The sequence below is a fragment of the Nycticebus coucang genome, chromosome 3, assembly GCF_027406575.1.
Source record: "Nycticebus coucang isolate mNycCou1 chromosome 3, mNycCou1.pri, whole genome shotgun sequence".
Taxonomy (NCBI): Eukaryota; Metazoa; Chordata; class Mammalia; order Primates; family Lorisidae; genus Nycticebus; species Nycticebus coucang.
Genome location: NC_069782.1, coordinates 59047027 through 59068392, shown reverse-complemented (window position 1 = coordinate 59068392; position 21366 = coordinate 59047027). Strand labels below are relative to the sequence as shown.

The 21366-nt window shown below is 43.6% G+C and overlaps 1 protein-coding gene across 9 annotated transcripts in view; it reads left to right on the top strand.

The window, feature by feature from the left end:
• The window catches only part of HNRNPM (heterogeneous nuclear ribonucleoprotein M), a 54759-nt gene that overhangs the window by 29563 nt on the left and 3830 nt on the right, over positions 1 to 21366 (top strand). Inside the window, exons 5-14 of one of the 9 annotated variants that reach the window (XM_053583375.1) lie at positions 124 to 162; positions 280 to 315; positions 1505 to 1658; positions 3716 to 3765; positions 5181 to 5241; positions 8471 to 8572; positions 9845 to 9889; positions 10350 to 10427; positions 14146 to 14244; positions 19740 to 19793. In XM_053583375.1, coding sequence (XP_053439350.1) covers positions 124 to 162; positions 280 to 315; positions 1505 to 1658; positions 3716 to 3765; positions 5181 to 5241; positions 8471 to 8572; positions 9845 to 9889; positions 10350 to 10427; positions 14146 to 14244; positions 19740 to 19793 — 718 coding nt within the window. Of the gene's footprint in view, positions 1 to 123; positions 316 to 1504; positions 1659 to 3715; positions 3766 to 5180; positions 5242 to 8470; positions 8573 to 9844; positions 9890 to 10349; positions 10428 to 14145; positions 14245 to 19739; positions 19794 to 21366 lie in introns of all 9 variants that reach the window. The other 8 variants (XM_053583378.1, XM_053583372.1, XM_053583381.1 and 5 more) reach the window with 8 other exon arrangements.

Below are 21366 nucleotides of genomic sequence, written 5' to 3'. Positions count from 1 at the left end.
GATTTGAGAGGTCCTTTCTGAACAACCTTTTAATCTCTAGTTTTGAGAATATCATTTATTGTGAAGCCATGGTTTTAATCGTCACTGGGTCGGTTAAATGTAACGCTTTTATGCTTGTTTTAGGATCCTGATGGTGAACATGCCAGGAGAGCAATGCAAAAGGTGATGGCTACGACTGGTGGGATGGGTATGGGACCAGGTGGCCCAGGAATGATTAATATCCCACCCAGTATCCTAAATAATCCTAACATCCCAAATGAGATTATCCATGCATTACAGGCTGGAAGACTTGGAAGCACAGTATTTGTAGCAAATGTAAGTAAATGCAAACCACTTTTTAAAGTAGAAAATCAGAACTTTATGAAACAACCTTGTTAATATTATAAAAGTAATTCTGATACTTCAGGAAAATTTTTATGTGGGTTATCTATTTTTTTTTTTTTTTGTAGAGACAGAGTCTCACTTTATGGCCCTTGGTAGAGTGCCGTGGCCTCACACAGCTCACAGCAACCTCCAACTCCTGGGTTTAAGCGATTCTCCTGCCTCAGCCTCCCGAGTAGCTGGGACTACAGGTGCCCGCCACAACGCCCGGCTATTTTTTGGTTGCAGTTTGGCCGGGGCCGGGTTTGAACCCGCCACCCTTGGTATATGGGGCCGGCGCCCTACCGACTAAGCCACAGGCGCCGCCCCATATCTTCTTGATTTAAAAACCAGCCTTGGGGGTGGCGCCTGTGGCTCAGTCGGTAAGGCGCCGGCCCCATATACCGAGGGTGACGGGTTCAAAACCGGCCCCTGCCAAACTGCAACCAAAAAATAGCCGGGCGTTGTGGCGGGCGCCTGTAGTCCCAGCTACTCGGGAGGCTGAGGCAAGAGAATCGCTTAAGCCCAGGAGTTGGAGATTGCTGTGAGCTGTGTGACGCCACGGCACTCTACCGAGGGCCATAAAGAGAGACTCTTGGTTCTACCAAAAAAAAAAAAAAAAACCAGCCTTGGGGTTAGCTTTGTCCACAAATGACCACTGCATGAATATGGTCTCATTGGGCTTTGTTTAGTGAGGTTTGCCAGTGTTTACAAAACTACTATCAGGATCTGCGTTCTCTGTGGATTTTTTTTTTTTTGCAGTTTAGGTGCCAGGTAAAAGTGTATTAGCAGAGGCGATATACTGACACCCTTCTGTTCTTGTGTCTGTGGTAAATGGTAATACTTTCATCACTTGTGTGTGTGGGGGATAGTTTTAGAGGAAAGGGGGAGAGGGGCAAAGATAAATCTTAGCAGGGGAATAATTATTTTTTTAATGTTCAGAAAGTAACTTAATTTGAAAAGTTTGAAGTGACTTAAGCTGTTCTGAGAAAATCAGTAAATAAATTCTGCAGTTGATTAGTTTTTGTGACATTATTTTCTAATGCTATTTCCAACCAAAATATGTCTCATTCATGTAGTGAAAATGTTAAGTTTTTAAAAAGATGTTTTCACTAGCGTGTTTATCTTCTTCTCTCTCAATTAGCTGGATTATAAAGTTGGCTGGAAGAAACTGAAGGAAGTTTTTAGTATGGCTGGTGTGGTGGTCCGGGCAGACATTCTTGAGGATAAAGATGGAAAAAGTCGTGGAATAGGCACTGTTACATTTGAACAGTCTATTGAAGCTGTGCAAGCTATATGTATCCTTTAGCAAGAATTCAACTTATGGGAACAGTTTGATCTAAATTGTTGTTGTTTTTTAGTAGTACAGGTTTGTGTGAAGAAGAGGTAACTTTATGTATTGATATTTTTTAATGTGACTAGGGGGAATGCATTACTGTGAAATTTCACAGTTGTCTGGGGTAGAATTGATTCCGTACAGTGTGGCTGCAACGGATATTTGGAACACCAGCATATGTCCACAAATGGGCTTCTCCAGTGTTTTCTTTTCAGAAGAGTCTGAATTTGAAGGGAGAACTCCAAAGAAGGCACTATTAGAGAGAAATTGCCTGTAATCCCAACAGTGGGAGGCTGGGGCGGGTAGATTGCCTGAGCTCACAAGTTTGAGACTAGCCTAAGCAAGAGTGAGATCCTGTTTCTGAAAAGCAGCCCAATGTTGTGGCGGGTGCCTATATCCCAGCTACTTGGGAGGCTGAGGCAAGAGAATTGCTTGAGCCCAAGAGTTTGAGGTTGCTGCAACCTACAACCCCACGGCACTCTACTGAGGGCAACAAAATGCGACTCTGTCTCAAAGAAAAAAGGAATTGGGTTGATCTTTTTTTTCCTCTTTTTTTCTTTCTTAGAGGCACAGTCTTGCTCTTTTGCCCTTGGTGTAGAATGCAGTGGCATCATCATAGGTCACTACACCCTTCAACTTCTGGGCTCCAGGGAATTACCTGCCTCAGCCTTGTGAGTAACTGTGACTATAGGAGCATACTACCACACCTGGCTAATTTTTTTTTTTTTTTTTTTTGGAGACAGAATCTCACTTTGTTGCCCTTGGTAGAGTGCTGTGGCATCATAGCTTGCAGCAACCTCAAACTCTTGGCCCCAAGTGATTCGCTTGCCTCAGCCTCCCAAGTAGTTGAGCCTGCAGGTGCCCACCATAATGCTTGGCTATTTTTTTTTTTTTGAGACAGAGCCTCAAGCTGTCACCCTGGGTAGAGTTCCGTGGCATCACAGCTCACAGCAACCTCCAACTCCTAGGCTCAAGCGATTCTCCCATCTCCGCCTCCCAAGTAGCTGGGACTATAGCGCCTGCCACAATGCCCAGCTATTTTTTTTTTTTTTGGTTGCAGCTGTCGTTTGGCGGGCCCAGGCTGGATTCGAACCCGCCAGCTCAGGTATATGTGGCTGGTGCCTTAGCTGCTTGAGCCATAGGCGCCGAGCCCTGCTTGGCTATTTTTAAAGATGGTGTCTCACTCTGGCTCAGGCAGTCCACCTGCCTTTGCCTCCCAGAGTGGTAGCGTGATAGGTGTGAGCCTCTTCTCAATTGCACCCGACCTACACCTGTCTAATTTTTAAGTTGTTTGTAGAGATAGGGTCTCACTAAGATGTTCTGTCTGGTCTCAAACTTTTGGCCTCAAGCAGTCCTCATACCTCACCTTTCCCGAACACTGGGATTATAGGTGTGAGCCACTGCACATGGCCTGTGATTCCATATTCAGTAAGTCCTTACAGAATCCTCTCTGTGAGGAGACATCATTTTGTAAGAGTTACTTTTCCCTGACCTTAGACTTATACCCTGGGAGTTATATCTTTTTTAATCACATGGAGAATACCGCACATAATGTCTTTTAGCTCAGCAAAACTGTCGCTGAGAGTCTTACTCAGAAAATGTCTTTCAGAGAATGGTGGGATGCTTGGTCTGTTGGCCATGTACAGAAAACTATGATGCCTCTTAAGAGGGTGGCTTGATGAAAAGTTGTTTCTTTTATGCTTTTTGTAGAGACAGATAACTTGAAATTATGATGAAACATTGGAGTTGCTCATAAGTTCATTTACGGGGGCTGATAGCAGTTGGAGTTATTTGCCTATTTCTTATTGTGTATATGTTTAGAATTGCAAAAAATTGCCTGTGGTCCCAGCTGCTTGGGAGGCTGAGGCAGAAGAATCGCGTAAGCCCAAGAGTTAGAGGTTGCTGTGAGCCGTGTGACGCCACGGCACTCTACCCGAGGGCGGTACAATGAGACTCTGTCTCTACAGAAAAAAAAAAAAAAAAAAGAATTGCAAAAAATTGCCTTAATTGTAATATCAGCTATGTTCAATGGCCAACTGCTATTTGATAGACCAATGCATGTCAAAATGGTAAGTCAATAGGATCCTCTTCACAATATGTATACCCAAATAAGTCTAGCAAAAATGTGTAATTATTATTAAGAGTGTAAAATGGCTGGGTGCGGTGGCTCATGCCTGTAATCCTAGCACCCTGGGAAGCCGTGGTCAGATTGCCTGAGCAAGAGCGCGAAACCCCCCCCACCCCTTCCAATCTCTAAAAATGACTGGGGCATTGTAACAGACGTCTATAGTCCCAGCTATTTGGGAGGCTGAGGCAAGAGAATCACTTAAGCCTAAGAGTTTGAGGTTGCAGTGAGCTGTGACGCCATGGCACTCTACTTAGAGGGTGACACAGTGAGACTCTGTCTCAAAGAAAGAAAAAAAAACAGGTGTACATACGGTCACTATCCATTTATCCATTATTTATGGATTGGTCTAAGTTAAAAAGGGTGCAGTAGTGCATTGAGCAAATCTGTGACGAAATAGCCTTTTGCATACAACTCTCTTGGCTTCTTTAGATATTTTTTTCTCTTTGCATAGTTGGCTGTTAGGGGATTGTTCAAGAAGTCAGTTGAGTATCCTCCTTGGGCAGGTGAATAGTTATTTGTAGGTTTCCATTTTCTAGAGTATTACAACATAAGGCTTAGTTAGTTTTAAACCTGTTGTGAACATATTTAAGGCTTCGATTGAGACAGCTTTTAAAGGTCTGTTGAAGTACTTATTCTCAATAAATGTAAGTCCTGCTATAGTTGTGCCAGAGATGAATAGTTGTTACAAGTAAGCCTAGAACTAGATGGGACTCAAATTTAGGAAAAAAGGTAAAAGAAACCATTAAGTAGTTTTTTAGTTACTTTAAATATTCAGCTTAGTGTTTTGAATAAATAAATGGATGCATGCGACTCAAAAGTCAAAAAAACATGAAAAGATAGTGTGAGAGTTCCACCTTGTTGTTCTTAGCCAGTTCTCTCCTATCTCCCACAATGATATGCATAAGGTATTGTTTGTTTGTTTTTTTTTTTTTGAGACAGAGTCTCATTACAACTCATAGCAACCTCTAACTCTTGTACTTAAGTGATTTTCTTTCCTCAGCCTCACAAGTAGCTGAGACTCTAGGCGCCTGCCACAAAGCCTGGCTACTTTTTTGGTGCAGTTGTCATTGTTGTTTAGCAGGTCCAGGTGAGGTTCTAACCTGCCTGCCTTGTGTATGTGGTTGGCGCCCTAACTACTTAGCTACGGGTGCCAAGCCATATGCATAGGTATTGTTATCCTAGGTAACAGGCACATTTCCACATGTCTTTCCTTTCTTGCATATTGTTCCTTGGCATAGATATACACTTTAATGTATTTAACCAGTCCTTTTGTTGATGGGGGTTGTTTCTACCTTTTGCTGTTACAAATGGTATTGCAGTAGTTACTGAGATTTATTTGTGTTCTTTCTCTTTCAGGATGAGAGGGCCTTACCAAAGGGAGATTTTTTCCCTCCTGAGCGTCCACAACAACTTCCTCGTAAGTGTTCAAGTGATTATGGCTGAGATTTTGAATTGAGTTATACTCTACAGAAAATTTCAGTACAGTTTCACTTAAACTTGCATCAGGGTTGGTTGGCCTGCAATTCTCTTGACTAGTTCTTTTCTATAGACTTTTCAGGGTGAGAGATGAGCAGAGAGATTCACAGTTCACCTCAGTAGAGTGCCATGGCGTCACAGGTCACAGCAACCTCAAACTCTTGGCTCAAGTGATTCTCTTGTTTCAGTCTCCTGAGTACCTGGGACTACATGTGCCCACCACAACGCCCGGGTATTGGAGATGGTGTCTCACTCTTCCTCAGGCTGGTCTTGAACCTGTGAGCTCAGGCAATCCACCTGCCTCGAGCTTCCGAAGTGCTAGGATTACAGGAGTCAGCCATCATGCTTGGTTGAGATTCAGTCTTAAGAAGGGTTGTTAGGGGCGGCACCTGTGGCTCAGTGAGTAGGGTGCCTGCCCGATATACCGAGGGTGGCACGTTCAAACCTGGCCCCGGCCAAACTGCAGCAAAAAAATAGCCAGGATAATTACCTAAGCCTCCTAAAAGCTGGAGGTTGATGTGAGCTGTGATTCCACAGCACTCTACCAAGGGCGACAAAGTGAGACTCTGTCTCAAAAAAAAAAAGGGGGGGTGTTGTTAGAATTATCTCGTGGGTAGAAGCACGATGTAGAGAATGTGGTTAGGCATTTGAAAGTGTCCTGGGGAAGGAAGAATCAAAAACTGCAAAGGAAATTAAAGCCAGGCTGTACTGGAATTTTTTTTATTAAATCATAGCTGTGTACATTGATGACTATACTGGATTTTAAAAGAGATTTGTTATTACCATATTGCCCATCGATTCAAACTGTATATCTATATAAAAACTTGTGCATGTGTTCATAGCGGAATGAAGTACTGACACATGTTAAAAAGTGGGTGAATCTTGATTGCATCTGTAGGAAATGCTCAGAATAGGCAAATTCTTAAAGGCAGAAAGTGTATTAATGGTTGCCTAAGACTGCAGAGGGGTAAGGGGGGAGTGACTGGTAATGGGGATGGGGTTTCTTTTTGGGACAATGGAAAGGTTCTTGAATTAGATAGAAGGTAGTGATGGTTGCATAGCTCTGAATATATTAAAAACCACTGAATTGCATACTTGCGATGGATTTTATGATATGTAAAATATTATCAGTATCAGTAAAAGCATTTTTATGAGGGAGGAGAAAAGGATTGGCTATTTGCAACATCCAGGTCAAAATCTGGGAGGTCGAGGCCGGTAGATTGCCTGAGCTCAGGAGTTCAAGACCAGCCTGAGCAAGAGCAAGACCCTGTCTCTAAAAATAGCCAGGCATTGTGGTGGGCACCTATAGTCCCAGCTACTTGGGGGGTTGAGGCAAGAGAATCACTTCAGCCCAGGAGTTTGAAGTTTGTGAGCTATGATACCATGGCACTCTACCAAGGGCGACAAAGTGAGACTCTGTCTCAAAAAAAAAAAAAAAAAAAAAAAATCTGGTAAAAGAGAAGCCTCATCAGTTCATCACTCTATGGATGGAAGTGACTCATACTAGTATGAAGTCCTACATAAGGGTGGTAAAAGGTGTAGCCTGAGCACAGACAACAGGTGTGAGGGTTCAGGGATTTGGGGGTGCAGGTAATACTACCCTGGAGAAGATAGGTGTGGCGCCTATGTGCTGCGCTGGGGGTAACTGTTTGGAGGGCCAGTACGGGCTTCTGGTCTGAAACAGCTCAAGGAGAGGACCTCCCTGACAGAGTTGAACAGGAGTCTAAACCAGAATACTGGCTATCGAGTTCTTTTGTAGCTTAGGATATGGTTACATAATGAAAGTGGATCTTTGAGGGGGAAGGTAGTGGCTTTAAGACTAGAAGATGGTGGCTTGGCGCCCACATAGCTTAGTGAGTAGGGCGCCACATACACCAAGGTTGGCAGGTTTGAGCCAGGTCCAGGCCCGCTAAACAACAGTGACAACTGCAACAAAACAAAAATGGCCTGGTGTTGTGGTGGGTGCCTATAGTCCCAGCTACTTGGGAGGCTAAGGCAAGAGAGTTGCTTAAGCCCATGAGTTTGAGGTTGCTGTGAGCTGTGATGCTACCGCACTTGAGGGTGACAAAGTGAAACTGTCTCAAAAAAAAAATAAAAAAGAAAGAAAGAGTAGAGGGTGACTTAACTGTTGAAAGGTACTGTGATTGAGAGAAGGGCCATGTTTCCTCAGTCGGTAACACACCCATTTCCCAAGTAAATTGTTATTGTGATCACCTGAACAATGATCACCCAGGAGTAGGGCTGTGGCTCTTATTGACTCTTGGAGGAGGAGCAGCATCCTGGGCCCCGGAGGAGGAGGACTCCCTGGTCCCCAGGGAGCCCATTATTCTAGGATCTTGGTCTTCCAGCACATTTCACATTATTGATTACAAAGCCTTCGATGCTTTGGGGAATTAAGTAACCTTGGTGATCTCTTTTTGCTGTTGCTATTGCAGTTAAAAATGGGCGTGTTAATCAGATTAGATAGGTAGGAACTGCTGGCGAGTTTTTTTTTTTTTTTTTAATGAATTTTGTTTCCATTTTAAATTTATTTTTCCCTGACATGTATCCTTCTGAGCTGCTGCTGCTTTTTTTTTTTTGAGAACAAATCTCTTTTGCCCTGGGTAGAGTGCATGGCATCATAGCTCACAACAGACTCAAACTCTTGGGATCTCAGCCTCTTCAGATAGCTGGGACTACAGGTGCCTGCCATATGCCCAGCTATTTTTAGAGACAGGGTGTCTCTCTTGTTCAGGCTGGTCTCAAACTCCTGAGCTCAAGCAGTCCACCTGCCTCAGCCTCCCAAAGTCTAGGATTATAGGCGTGAGCCACTGCACCCAGCTGATTAAACATTTCTCAATTCATAGGTTGGGGAAACAAATAGGTACTCAGGAATCTTGTTGTATAGGTTGTTGGTAACTTGGGAAGATCACTAGTTTTTTGCTGCCTCTGCACACCATAAACTCCAGTCTGTGATTGCACGTACAAGGTTATGCCTTAAAGGGAAACATTCCTCTGTATGGAGTGTACTGGTTTGCAATTCTGCGTTAGGTCCTGGTTCCTGGGTGGAGGGGGTGGGTATGCTGGAGCATGATAGCTACAACACACAAGAAGTAAAGGCTCTCTGCTTTAAAGGGTCAAGCTTTTCTAAGGAAGGAGTATCTACACTTCTGACTCTCTTTTCCTTCCAGATGGCCTTGGTGGCATTGGCATGGGGTTAGGACCAGGAGGGCAGCCTATTGATGCCAATCACCTGAATAAAGGCATTGGCATGGGAAACTTAGGACCTGCAGGTGAGAATTACGGTGCACCTTCCTTGGGGATTTCTGGTGAAGTTAAAGTTATTAAAACTTTGAAGTTGTGTCACAACCTTTAAAGTTAATTATTGGGATATTTGGACTCTGAGTAGCTTAAATGGAGTAAAGATTTAACTGGGACAAAATTCTCTCATTCATCTCAGCTTCATCTTGATGAAGGTAATTTTTATATTTGTACTGAATTGAGTCCTTTTTAAAAAAAAAAAAAAAAAAAACATTATACCTTTTCATTTTATCCTTACAACGACCTTCTGAGCTGAGATAGCCATTTAGGAGGCAAGCAAGAGAGTTGGTCTTGCTCCAGGTCACACTGTCAGTTAATGACAGAAACTACAGGTCTCCTGACCATGGGACCATAACACATACATAACATAGTATGCTGATAAATGTGATATCCAGGCACAGCTTCTTCTAGAGGTGGGGACATTGATAGATGCAGAAGGGTAGGGAGGGCCTCAGGGTGTGACAACATAGCTGTCTGTGACAGGGAATGTGGTAGACAAAGTTGCCTTTAAGAAGTCAAGGAACAGCTAATGAATGAAAGGTTTGACGTGAACATAACTACTTTGCTGGTTAGAATTTTCAGTTCTGAGTAATGAGGTATTTCTATGCTAATAAGGACTATTTCATTTTTGTGACTTCAGGCTTAGCTCTTTCTTGGAATCTTTTGAAATTACAATATGGATGCCCCTATATCCTACCACTGTTGATTTTGTGTGTCCCTAGTTTCTCTTCACAGTCAACTCTGTGGCTGAGCTCAAAGCCCTGGGTCACAGCTTTTAAATGGCTCCACCATTCTGACCACTCACCTTACATGCACCCGTATCTGACAACTAAAGGGAAAGGCTAGTGGTAGGGTGAAAAGCCTTAGTGTTGTTAGGGATTGCCTTTTATTTTGAAGATTTTATTTTTAACAGATTTTTAACAGTTCCCTAAAATAATCTTTTGAAAGCAAATGTTCCATAGTCTGTGTCTGATAATTATATTTGGTCATTGAATGAAAAACTTCATTCAATGAACTTTAAGCCACATGATGATTATTTTATTAAAAACTTAGTTTTCTTGGAATGTGACCTTTTGACAGTTGAAATGGTAGGAATAGGGCCTTTCATTTTCTTGAAAATTAAAATATTTTCATCATTGGGTTTTTTGTTGATTTGCTGGTTTGGAATTTCTTGTGCTTTTAAGTTCAAACATTACTTACTGCTTTGATATAATTTTAGTTTGCATTGACTTTTTCTTTTTAAGGAATGGGAATGGAAGGCATAGGATTTGGAATAAATAAAATGGGAGGTAAGAAATTAAAAATGAAGTACAAATGTAATCACTTTTAGGTGTAGTTTCCTCTTTTTCCTTTTCCTTTCTTGTCTTTTAAGCCTTGCATGCAATTCTCACTTTAGTTTCTTAAAAGTTTGAGTCTATAAGTTACTTTTCTTAACTGTCCATCACTTATGGTGGGTGTCTTGGCTTTGGTTCTGGCTTTCTCACTAACTAGCTCTGTGACCTTGGGCAAATCACTCCATCTCTCTGGACCTTTTTTTGCTTGTCTGTTCATTGAGGGGGTTGGATCAGGTTAATTTTTTGAAGATGTGATTTTTAAATAAGAGCATCAGCAATTTTTGTTTTTCAAAAGCTCTTGATAAGAAAGTTCTTGGCAGAAAATGGCCAAGCTGAAACATGTGAAAACCTTTTTCTTTCTCTATTAGTCTAAGCTGCTTTTGAGATGTTGCTGAAATGCAGACCTCTTTTGCAGGCATGGAGGGACCTTTTGGCGGTGGTATGGAAAACATGGGTCGTTTTGGATCTGGAATGAATATGGGCAGAATAAATGGTAAGAATTGTTTCTGCTTTCCCTGACTCTTTGCTGGCTTTTAGGTTGCAGGTGACTTATAGGGTACAGGCCTCCTTTTAATAAATATTTTCTTTTTTATTTATTTATTTATTTTTTGTAGAGACAGAGTCTCACTTTATGGCCCTCGGTAGAGTGCCGTGGCCTCACACAGCTCCCAGCAACCTCCAACTCCTGGGCTTAAGCGATTCTCTTGCCTCAGCCTCCAAGTAGCTGGGACCACAGGCGCCCGCCACAACGCCCGGCCATTTTTTGGTTGCAGTTTGGCTGGGGCCGGGTTTGAACCCGCCACCCTCGGTATATGGGGCCGGTGCCTTACCGACTGAGCCACAGGCACCGCCCTTAATAAATATTTTCTCACTTTCGCTTTTCTACTGAGTCAGATGTCTCTGATTTGCTTTAAATATTTCAAAGGCGATACTTAACAAACTTAATTCACTCAGTCCCTAAACTCTTGAATGTCCTATGTTCCAAATCTCTCCAGTATTTGTCCAGTAAAGTTTGAGAGCTTTCTTACTGCCTCTAGCACCAAAAAGCATTGCATATCTGTGGGGCATGGTGGCTTAACGCCTGTAATCCTAGCCCTTTGAGAAGCCGAGATAGGTGGATTGCTTGAGCTCAGGAGTTTGAGACCATCCTGAGCAAGAGTGAGACCTCCATCTCTACTAAAAATGGAAAAATTAGCCAGACATTGTGGCAGCTGCCTGTAGTCCCAGCTGCTTGGGAGGCTGAGGCAAGAGGATTGCTTGAGTCCAAGAGTTTGAGGTCTCTGTGAGCTGTGACACCATGGCACTCTACCCAGGGGTGAAAGAGCGAGACTCTTTCTCAAAACAAAAAAGGTTTCTTTGTGTTTTTGATAAGATTTCTCTAGGAGTGCTGGGGTGGTTAGTTCTGATCATCTTCCCTGGTTGCACCTCAAGCCAGGCATGGTGGCTCATGCCTGTAACACTAGCACTCTGGGAGGCAGTGGCGGAGGTGGGGGCAGGTGGATAGTTTGAGCTCAAGAGTTGGAGACCAGCCTGAGCAAAAAAGTAAGACCCCAGACCCCATCTCTTCTAAAAATAGAAAATCTGAGGCAAGAGGATCCCTTGAGCCCAAGAGTTGGAGGTTGCTGTGATCATGATGCCATGGAACTCTACCCAGCTTGAGACTCTGTCCCAAAAAACAAAAACCAGTCTTTTTGAATTTAGTATTTATGTAAAATTGTATAAATTCTGGTTTACTATTATTCAAATCCTGTAGCTCTCTCCACCTCATATTTGAAGTGTTATGATATTAATTATAACAACAATGTATTTCATTTAGTCCTTTGGAGAATTATGTAGTATGTAGGTACTGTTAACCCCCATTTCATCAGAAACTGAGGCACAGAGTGACTTGTCTAAGATCACATGTCTAGTAAATGGTGGTACCTGGATGTGAACCCAGGCTGTCTGGCTCCAGAGCCTGTCTTGCGGTGACCTTACTTTTTTTAGAATAGCCTCCAGCAAAGCACTTGCCCCAGGACCCCAGTAGGGCTATAAAGTATGCATGAGAAATTAGAAGTCTTCCCTTTTGAAATCCACTATTGGTTGACTCTTTGCCCTCTCCCTGTAAGAAAGCAGCTTCTTTTATACATAGAAACTTTTCCTGGCATGAGAAGTCTTTTGGGCTTAAATGTTTCTTTGCTGGTCTGTAATAATGGGTGATGTGAAAGTAGTATACATATACAGCAAATAAGAACCTTACTAGGCTAGACATTAACTGTCACATTTGAAAGATGCCTATCTATCAAGTGGAACACACTGTTTTCCAGAGCAGAGGGAGGAGGGTATGGGCTGTTTTATGGAAGATGGTAAATGATGGAGGAAGGTCGTCATCACCATTAGTAACAAAGGCCTGTGTTTTCATATTTGTTTAGGCTTGCTTGTGTGCATGGATTTTAACAAAAAGTGAGTTTGAAAAATCTGGTTTGATAACAGATTAGTTATTAGAAAGGAAATTGGGGCTTTGTTTTGAAGATGGAGTGGTACAGTTGAGAAGTGAAAACCAGAGTGAGTGGGCCTGGGACCTGTGCTGTGCCTTAGAGTCCTTGGCGAATTCAGCAGTCAAGAGCCTGGTGACAAAAGATTCACAATGGAGTATGTGTTCTTGTGATGTGTTCTAGATGTTCTTAGGTACATGCACAGTTTTCCCTCTTCATCCTCCACAGTAGATCAATGTTCTGAGATTTGGGTACTATGTTCAAGGAAACTTTACTCATAAATCACAAAAAGAAAAGAACTGGTGGGCATTTTGTATTAAATTTAATGTTTAATTGATGACCGATGTATCTGTTATGGTTACAGGTGCTAACATTAGACTGATGAAGAGTCAGATTCTGAGGAATCAGTATAGGTCAAATCTTAATTAGAATAGTTATAAACATTTTAAGTTAAAAGATGGTCAAATACCAGACTGATTTGAGTAGTATTTGATTCTACCTTTTTGTTTTTTCTTTGAGGGGAGCAGGATGAATAAATAGAGGTTTGCACAGATGCTGGGGCTTTTGGCAGCTTTATCTGAAGAGTGGGATGCTACCTTCTTCACAGGCCTGTCTTTAGATGAAAGAACAGCAGAACTCCATTATGATTCCACTCTTGGGTTTCTCCTTTTAGTGCCGTGACATCATAGCTTACAGCAACCTCAAACTCCTGGGCTCAAGCAATCCTCTTGCCTCAGCCTCCCAGGTAGTTGAGAGTACAGGCATCCGCCCCAGCGCCTGGCTATTTTTAGAGTTGGGGTCTTGGTCTTGCTCAGGCTGGTCTTGAACTCCTGAACTCAGGCAGTTCACCCGCCTTGGCTTCCCACAGTGCTAGGATTACAGGTGTGAGACACCTCGCCCAGCTCCTAGTTTCTCTTTTGCCTGAGTGCCTCCTCCCACCACCCCCAGGCTCATAAGTGTCCGATATATTTCTAGCAGATAACATGCTATTAACCTGTGGGGTTGATTCAGACTGGGAATATTCAGCCTCCCCTTGCCAGTTCTTGTTAATTCATAATGCTTGCCTGCACCCTCATCTGTAATGGACTTTGTTTACTTCATTGCAGGGATTCCAGCTGCTTACCGATATATTTTGTAGTTTTATAATGTAGGGTGTCCATTATATTGCCCCTCTTGTACCTAATAGTTCTAAGGAGTAAGATTAGTAATAGTAAATTCTTGAAGGGCCTCTTAGTTTGAAGGGAGACGAAGTGTGATCCACATTTAAGTCTCGCATGAAATTGATGACCAAGGGAAGAAATACCTAAAGGGTAAAGGGGCAGTGGTGGAGGAGGGTAAGAGGTGTGTGGGTGGTTGTGAGGAGTTGGTAGAATAATAGTGCACGATAGGTCCTTCATGCAGGGCAGGTGTAGAGTGCCCCATAGGTGGTGCCTGCTGCAGCTCTTCTGCAGCCTGCCTGTCACTCAGCATGTGATTCAGGGACTGATGGTTTACTGTGCTTTGCTGTGATAGAAGTTGTGAGTCCTTGACTTACTAAAGGTAGGTAGGTTGTTTTCAGGGGTTCACATGTAATGACTATCTTTATTTTTAAGGAATAAAAGATGAATAATGGCTTCCTATAGAAGAGTTCAGCACACTGGTTTTGGAGGTAGCTGTTGTGTGTCTGTCGTTTACTTTTTAACATCTAAAACATGATAGCATTCCTGGAAAGGCCTAGGGTAATATTTTTTCCCACAGAGATGAAATGTGGCATGGGTGGAGGATTTGAGAGAGACTTTGCCAGAAATGAGATGAGGATGTCTGGATGCTTTGGAGAGCTCCTTGGCAAAGGAATGGGTAAGAAGGCCCCATGGGCCCCATGTGGGCGGGGTCCTCCCCCTTGGGTACAGGCTGTCAAGGCTCACCTGACATCAAGCTCATATCAGAGTTTCTTTCTTGGGCAAAGTCTGCAGTTTCTTTTTAGGCTTTTTTAAAAAGTATATTTTTCTAGACCTAGATAAAAACTTTTGGTCCTTTAATTTTTTGTTGATGTCAATAACGCCATCTGTCTTTTCAAATGGCTTCTTTTTAAAAATTGGCATAAGGTTTTTGCATGCTGTGGGAATGAAAACTGCTGCATTTAACATAACCCTGCTGGCTCTATGGCCTTGGTAGTTTTTTAGACCCTCAGAAGTGGGGCACTGTTGTGTTGTGGTTGAGACTGCAGGATGGAGTTGAGGGCTGGCTTTTGAAAGAGGCCTGGGCTGATAAGGGAGGCTTTCTAACACTAGAAAGCCTTGAGTACCGGGACCCATCTAAATGCAAAGAAATTATTTTTTCAGTTTTGGGTACATCTTCTTTACTTTTTTGTGGATGTTGAAAAGTGAAAGTGACATTGTCCTGTCTTTCTCTATTTAGTGATTACGTGTTTCTGAGAATGTGTGTAATTCTCCATCATTTGTGTGGAGCAAGAAGATTGGCCATTCTTGTACTCAGAAGTTGTTTCTCTCTATCTGGGTGTTGTGACGGATGCCCGTAGTCCCAGCTACTTGGGAGGCTGAGGCAAGAGAATCACTTAAGACTCAGAGTTTGAGGTTGCTGTGAGCTGTGATGCCACCGCACTTTACTGAGGGCAACATAGTGAGACTGTCTTAAAGAAAAAAGTTGTTTCTCTCAAAGGCATTGAGAAAATGGACACCCCTCTTTCCCCCACCTTCCTCTGCTTCTCATCTTGTGCAGTGATGAGGCTCTTGGGCCTATTGTGGGGTGTGTGTGGGCAGAGAGTGAGGATTTTAAGCTGTTTATATCTAGTTTCTGTTAGCTATATTCTTAGAATTCATGAAGGCCTACATAGGTTATCTTTGGATTCACACTTGATTTCATTAGTGGGGCAGGATTCTTTTTTTTTTTTTTTTTTTTTGTAGAGACAGAGTTTCACTTTATGGCCCTTGGTAGAGTGCCATGGCATCATACAGCTGACAGCAACCTCCAACTCCTGGGCTTAAGCGATTCTCTTGCCTCAGCCTCCCAAGTAGCTGGGACTACAGGCGCCTGCCACAACGCCTGGCTATTTTTTGGTTGCAGTTCAGCCGGGGGCCGGGTTTGAACCCACCACCCTCGGTATATGGGGCCGGCACCTTACCGACTGAGCCACAGGCGCCGCCCGGGGCAGGATTCTTAATTCTTCAAGTTACTTTTAGGCTTCTGTGTTGTGTCCTGTTTTTCTTTTTTTTTTTTTTTTGAGACAGAGCCTCAAGCTGTCACCCTGGATAAAGTGCTATGGCATCACAGCTCACAGTATCCTCCAACTCCTAGGCTCAAGCGATAATCCTGCCTCTGCCTCCCAAGTAGTTGGGACCACAGGCGCCTGCCAAACACCCGGCTATTTTTTGGTTGCAGCCGTCGTTGTTTGGCGGGCCCAGGCTGGATTCAAACTTGCCAGCTCAGGTGTATGTGGCTGGTGCCTTAGCAGCTTGAGCCACAGGCGTGTGTCCTTTTTGAAGATCAGGAACTACTGGAATCTGTTTGCTACAGAGTGTGGTCTGTTTATTGTTTGGTGGAGACTTTTTCTTTATTTTTTTGGTGACCATGGTTAGGGTAACTTGAATGGTTTTCTTCTTATTTTATTTTTTATTTTTTTGAGACAGAGCCTTAAGCAGTCACCCTGGGTAGAGTGCTGTGGCATCACAGCTCATAGCAACCTCCAACTCCCGGGCTCAAGCGATTCTCCTTCCTCTGCCTCCCAAGTAGCTGGGACTACAGGCACCCCCCACAACGTCTGGCTATTTTTTGGTTGCAGCCGTCATTGTTGTTTGGCAGGCTCCGGCTGGATTCGAACCCGCCAGCTCAGGTGTATGTGACTGGTGCCTTAGCTGCTTGAGCCACAGGAGCCGAGCCTCTTTCTTTCTTTCTTTTTTTTTTTTTTGAGCTAGTCTCAGTTTATCACTCCTGGTAGAGTGCTGTGGTATCACAGCTCACAACAACCTCAAACTCTTGGGCTCAAGTGATCCCGTTGCCTTAGCCTCCCAAGTAGCTGGGACCGTGCCTGGCCCAACATAAGCTTTAAAATATTTTTTTAAAGGCTGGGCACAGTGGTCACACCTGTTATCCCAGTGCTCTAGGAGGCAGAGGTAGGTGGATTGCCCTGAGCTCACAAGTTCAAGACCAGCCCGAGCAGGAGTGAGACCTGTCTCTAAAAATATCCGGGCATTGTAGCGGGCGCCTATAGTCCCAGCTACTTGGGAGTCTGAGGTTGCTGTGAGTTGTGACGCCATGACACTCTACTGAGTGTGACAAAGTAAGACTGTGTCTCACACACACAAAAAAATGCTTATTGTCATTTGGTCACACATACCTATTTGTGGATACCTGTGGGAAGAACAGATGGAGTGACTTTACTCTCATAAACTCTTACTCTGGCTCATCACTGGATTGCCACTCTGTGACAGTTCTCAGGTCTGTAATGAAGTTGTGCACAAATAGTGCACCCAGAAATGGCTTTTGGCCTCTTGCCTATGAGGTTATTACTTCATGTGGCAACAGGAAACTAAGTCTTGTCCTGACCTGAATAGAAACATCATCTACAGGACTTGCTGTCTCTGGCTGCCTTGGCATTTTCTTTCTGATTGGGATGGTGTAGTTTCTGTCCTGCAGTTACTTGCTGCCACTTGTGATCAGGCCCAGGTGAATAAAATGATCTTTGTACCAAATAAAAATTGAAGTTGGGTCTTTAGGGTGGTAGCTTGAGTTGGAGTTCTATTCAATTCTCCATCTCTTTTTTTTTTTTTTTTTTGAGACAGAGTCTAAAATTTTCACCCGTGGTAGAGTGCTGTGACACACAGCTCACAGCAACCTCAGACTCTCTTGGGCTTAAAAGATTCTCTTGGCTCAGCCTCCCAAGTAGCTGGGACTACAGGTACCCACCACAACCCCCGGCTATTTTTTGGTTGTAGTTGTCATTGTTGTTTGACAGGCCCGGGCTAGATTTGAACCTGCCAGCTCCAGTGTATGTGGCTGGCGCTCTAGCTGCTTGAGCTACAGGCACCAAGCCTTTTTTGATGGGTTGTTTACCGAGAGTCGACTTTCTGTGGTGCCTACCTTCTCTTACATCAAAGTAAAAATGGCACTTCTTTATGCAAACAGCTATACTTGGTCCTTCAAAAATACAGATAGATCTGTGGTCTTTGATCTTAGAGGGCATGGTACAGTAAGGAGACCACCTAACAAAGGCTCAGAACAGCATAAGAGGCCAGTCCATTGAATGTCGTAGTGAGAAAGTGTGTGTCCTAGATGGCAGTTGACACGCCCTGTTCAAGCACTGGATCTATAGGAGTGCAGGATCACCGAGCAGGAGATACAGTCGTGGTTGGAGGGGCTGGGTCCAACTGGGCTTGGCTCAGGCAGCAATTGTACTGCGTGGTTGGAGGGGCTGGGGTCCAACTGGGCTTGGCTCAGGCAGCAATTGTACTGCAGGTAGAGTGGCTGATGCCATCAGGTCCAGAGCTTTTGAGGTGAGGGTCTACCTGGGGTAGGGGATTAGCATAGGCAGAACAGAGCCTGGGAGGTTCAAACCCAGCCTGGGCCAGCTAAACAATGATCGCAACTGTAACCAAAAAAAAATAAATGAATAAAAGTAGCCGGGCATTGTTGTGGGTGCCTAATTGGGAGGCTGAGGCAAGAGAATCGCTTAAGCCCAAGAGTTTGAGGTTGCTGTGAGCTGTGGTGCCACAGCATTCTACCCAGGGCGACATAGTGACACTCCATTTCAAAAAATATGTATATAAGTATTGTTTTTAAACCCAATTTAGGCTCGGGCATGACAATGAGAACCGTAGGTGTTGTGAAAGAATGACTCTACTTGATAGGAGACTGAAATCTGTTTTTTTTGTTTAAGACAAGGTCTGCTTTTGTTGCCTGGGCTGGAGTGCAGTGGCTTTATCCTAGGTATAGCCTCAAACACCTGAACTCAAGCCATCTTCCTGCCTCAGCCTCCTGACAGCCATGTACTACCACACGCAGCTAATTTTTCTACTTTGCAGAGATGGAGTCTCTACAAAGTCCAGGCTGGCCTCAAAATCCTGGGTTAAAGGCTTGGCGCCTGTAGCTCAATGGTTAAGGTGCTGCCACATTCACCAGGGCTGGTGAGTTCAAACCCAGCCCGGGCCTGCTAAAACAACAATGACAACTACAACAAAAAAATAGCCAGACATTGTGGTGGGCGCCTGTAGTCCCAGCTATTTGGGAGGCTGAGGAAAGAGAATCAATTCGCTTAGCCAAGAGTTTGAGGTTGATGTGAGGTGTGACGCCACGACACTACCAAGAGTGACATAGTGAGGCTCTGCCTCAGAAAAAAAATAAATCCTGGGCTCAAGCAATCCTTCTGCTTCAGCCTTCCAAAGTGCTGGAATTACAGGCAGGAGCCACTATACCCAGCCTGAAGTCTCTTGTTTCTTACTGTACTTCCCACCTTCCTTTAGCAGTTAGTTTTGGAATACATGAAACAGCTGATTGAAACGGGTTTGAACCACTTTGTGGTTATGGTCATAAAAAAAATGTGCTTTGTGGCCAGGGTCCAGGTTGCTGAGCATATACTCTAGGACCAGAGAAGGTGGGTACAAGTGAGTATCTTTTACATAACAAAAGCGTGACCAAAAACTTGAAAAGGTAATGCTAATGACAGGTAGCATCTGACAAACTTAAAAGAGGTTTGGATGAGCTGTGGGCAACTGAACAGTCTTTTCTGTTTGATTGTGTGTTGGGTGAATGTATTTATTTTCTGGAAGCCTTGTCCTTTAGTCACTAGTACACCCAACTCATTTCAAGCAGGGCTAGTGTGCTATGGTTGCTGAAGTACTTCCACACACAGTTCGTTAATTATGACATTCCCAGTGCTGTGTGCATGTGCTCCTGGCTTCACCCTGAGGCTGTAAGTGGAGCTGTAGCTTTAGTGTGCTATAGGGTATTGATAGGTGCTGATTGCCTTTGTCTGGGTGGGTGATTGTAGGCTTCGGCCTTCTGACAGCTCAGATGAGATGGGCCCTGTTGTTGCACCACCTGAGTTCAGTCCATGGACACACACGGCTCCTGTCTCTGCTGGGCGCATTCACAGGTGACCCTGCAAATTGTGCCTCAGACTCTGCAGCTACATGGGATTCTAGTGTTGTGACCCATCATCCTTTTCCATGAAATGATCTTGTCTATATGTTTATATTTCTTCACCCCTTCCCCTTTCTCCTTTTCTTTTTTTGTTCACATTTTTATTAGTAGCATTTCTACTTTGCAATCTGTAATAAGCAAATTTCTATTACCGTAGAGAAATTTGGCTAATTTTTTTTTCTTCCTGATTTTTTTAGAAATCCTAAGTAATGCACTGAAGAGAGGAGAGATCATTGCAAAGCAGGGAGGAGGTAGGAAACGCTTAGTTTGATGTTTTGTTTTTTAGAACAGGCTGTTAATACCGGGGATAGTAGAGCATAGAAGTGAGATGCTTGGGCTCTGGTACAGACTACCCAGGGTGGGACCAGCTCCCCATCTCCTCACTGTGACATTTGGCGAGTCACTGAACCTCTCGTTTCTTGTATTAATCTGTAAACTGGGGATGTAATAATACCTCTGGGTTGTTATGAAGAGTAAATGAGTTTAATGTACATGAGTACTTACGTAATTGTTAGCCATTGTCATTATACCCCTGTGATTTGGGAACTTTGTTTTATATGCTCTAAAATTGTAAATTCCTAAAAGTAAATGTTTTTTCCTCATATAGTATATGTGCTTCCTTACATAAACCTGATTTGTGATAATAAAAGTACACCTAATACATAACAAATGCTTACTAAGATACACTCATTATTAAAAGTAGGGCGCCAGCCCCATATACCGGAGGTGGTGGGTTGAAACCTGGCCCCGGCCAAAACCTGCCAAAAAAAAGTAGATATTATCTGAAGTCCCACTACCCAGTGAAGAATGAATGGTATACACATTTTGGCCTATATTTCATGAATGCAATTTAGTGGTTACTTAAAGAACTAAATATGCTTTCCAGCCAATTTTCCTCAAGGCTCTGAGTGTCTTGGCATTTCTTTGGCATCTCCCTTGCTGTACTGAGCTGTTTCTATAGCTCTACACAGGCATTGTTTCTTCCTTGTTTTCTGTTGCTATTGGCATTGGTAATTGCCTTGTTTCTGATGCCACTGGGCAAACTACCCACCCTTGCTACATCCCTTCCTATTACAATGAGAGGAATTCAGATAGTTTCTGAGACATTTCTGTTCTGAAAGTCAGATATTCTTAAGAGTTGGCTTATTTTTGCCACTTCTTATGCTGCTGTTCAGCTACGGAACCAGGCACACAGAAGTGGAATGACTTGTCAAGGTCATGGCCTTGGTTAGTTTTAGAACCAGTTAGAGAAACTGCTGAGTGTCCTATTGGGTTTGCATCATGGACTAGGCTGCTTGGTCAGTAATGGGCTGGACCACCCATTCTCAATTGAGTGGTGGCGAAGCTTGAGAGAGGGGCCTTGAGCTCAGTGTGTGCAAAGAGGTGGGAGGTGACCTTGCTGGGGGAGCCAGACCTTCCCTGTCCAGAGTTTGCAGGCACTACAGACAAGGGTCCTTGTGGACTGCTGACTGACCCTGTGCCTCTTCCCAAGCTTGCTCTGCTGTGATGCTGATGTCTTCATCATTCCAAAGCTAACAATGTTAGACACAGGTGTCTCTGACACTAAGATCCCTGGAAGTGGCCTGCTCTGTGCATTTGTATGCAGAGCATCTACTTTGGTGCTTCTGGTTTTGCTTTTTTTTTTTTGTAGAGACAGAGTTTCACTTTATGGCCCTAGGTAGAATGCCATGGCATCACATAGCTCACAGCAACCTCCAATTCTTGGGCTTGAGCGATTCTCTTGCCTTAGCCTCCCAAGTAGCTGGGACTACAGGTGCCCGCCACAACACCCGGCTTTTTTTTTTTTTTGTTTTTGTTTTTGTA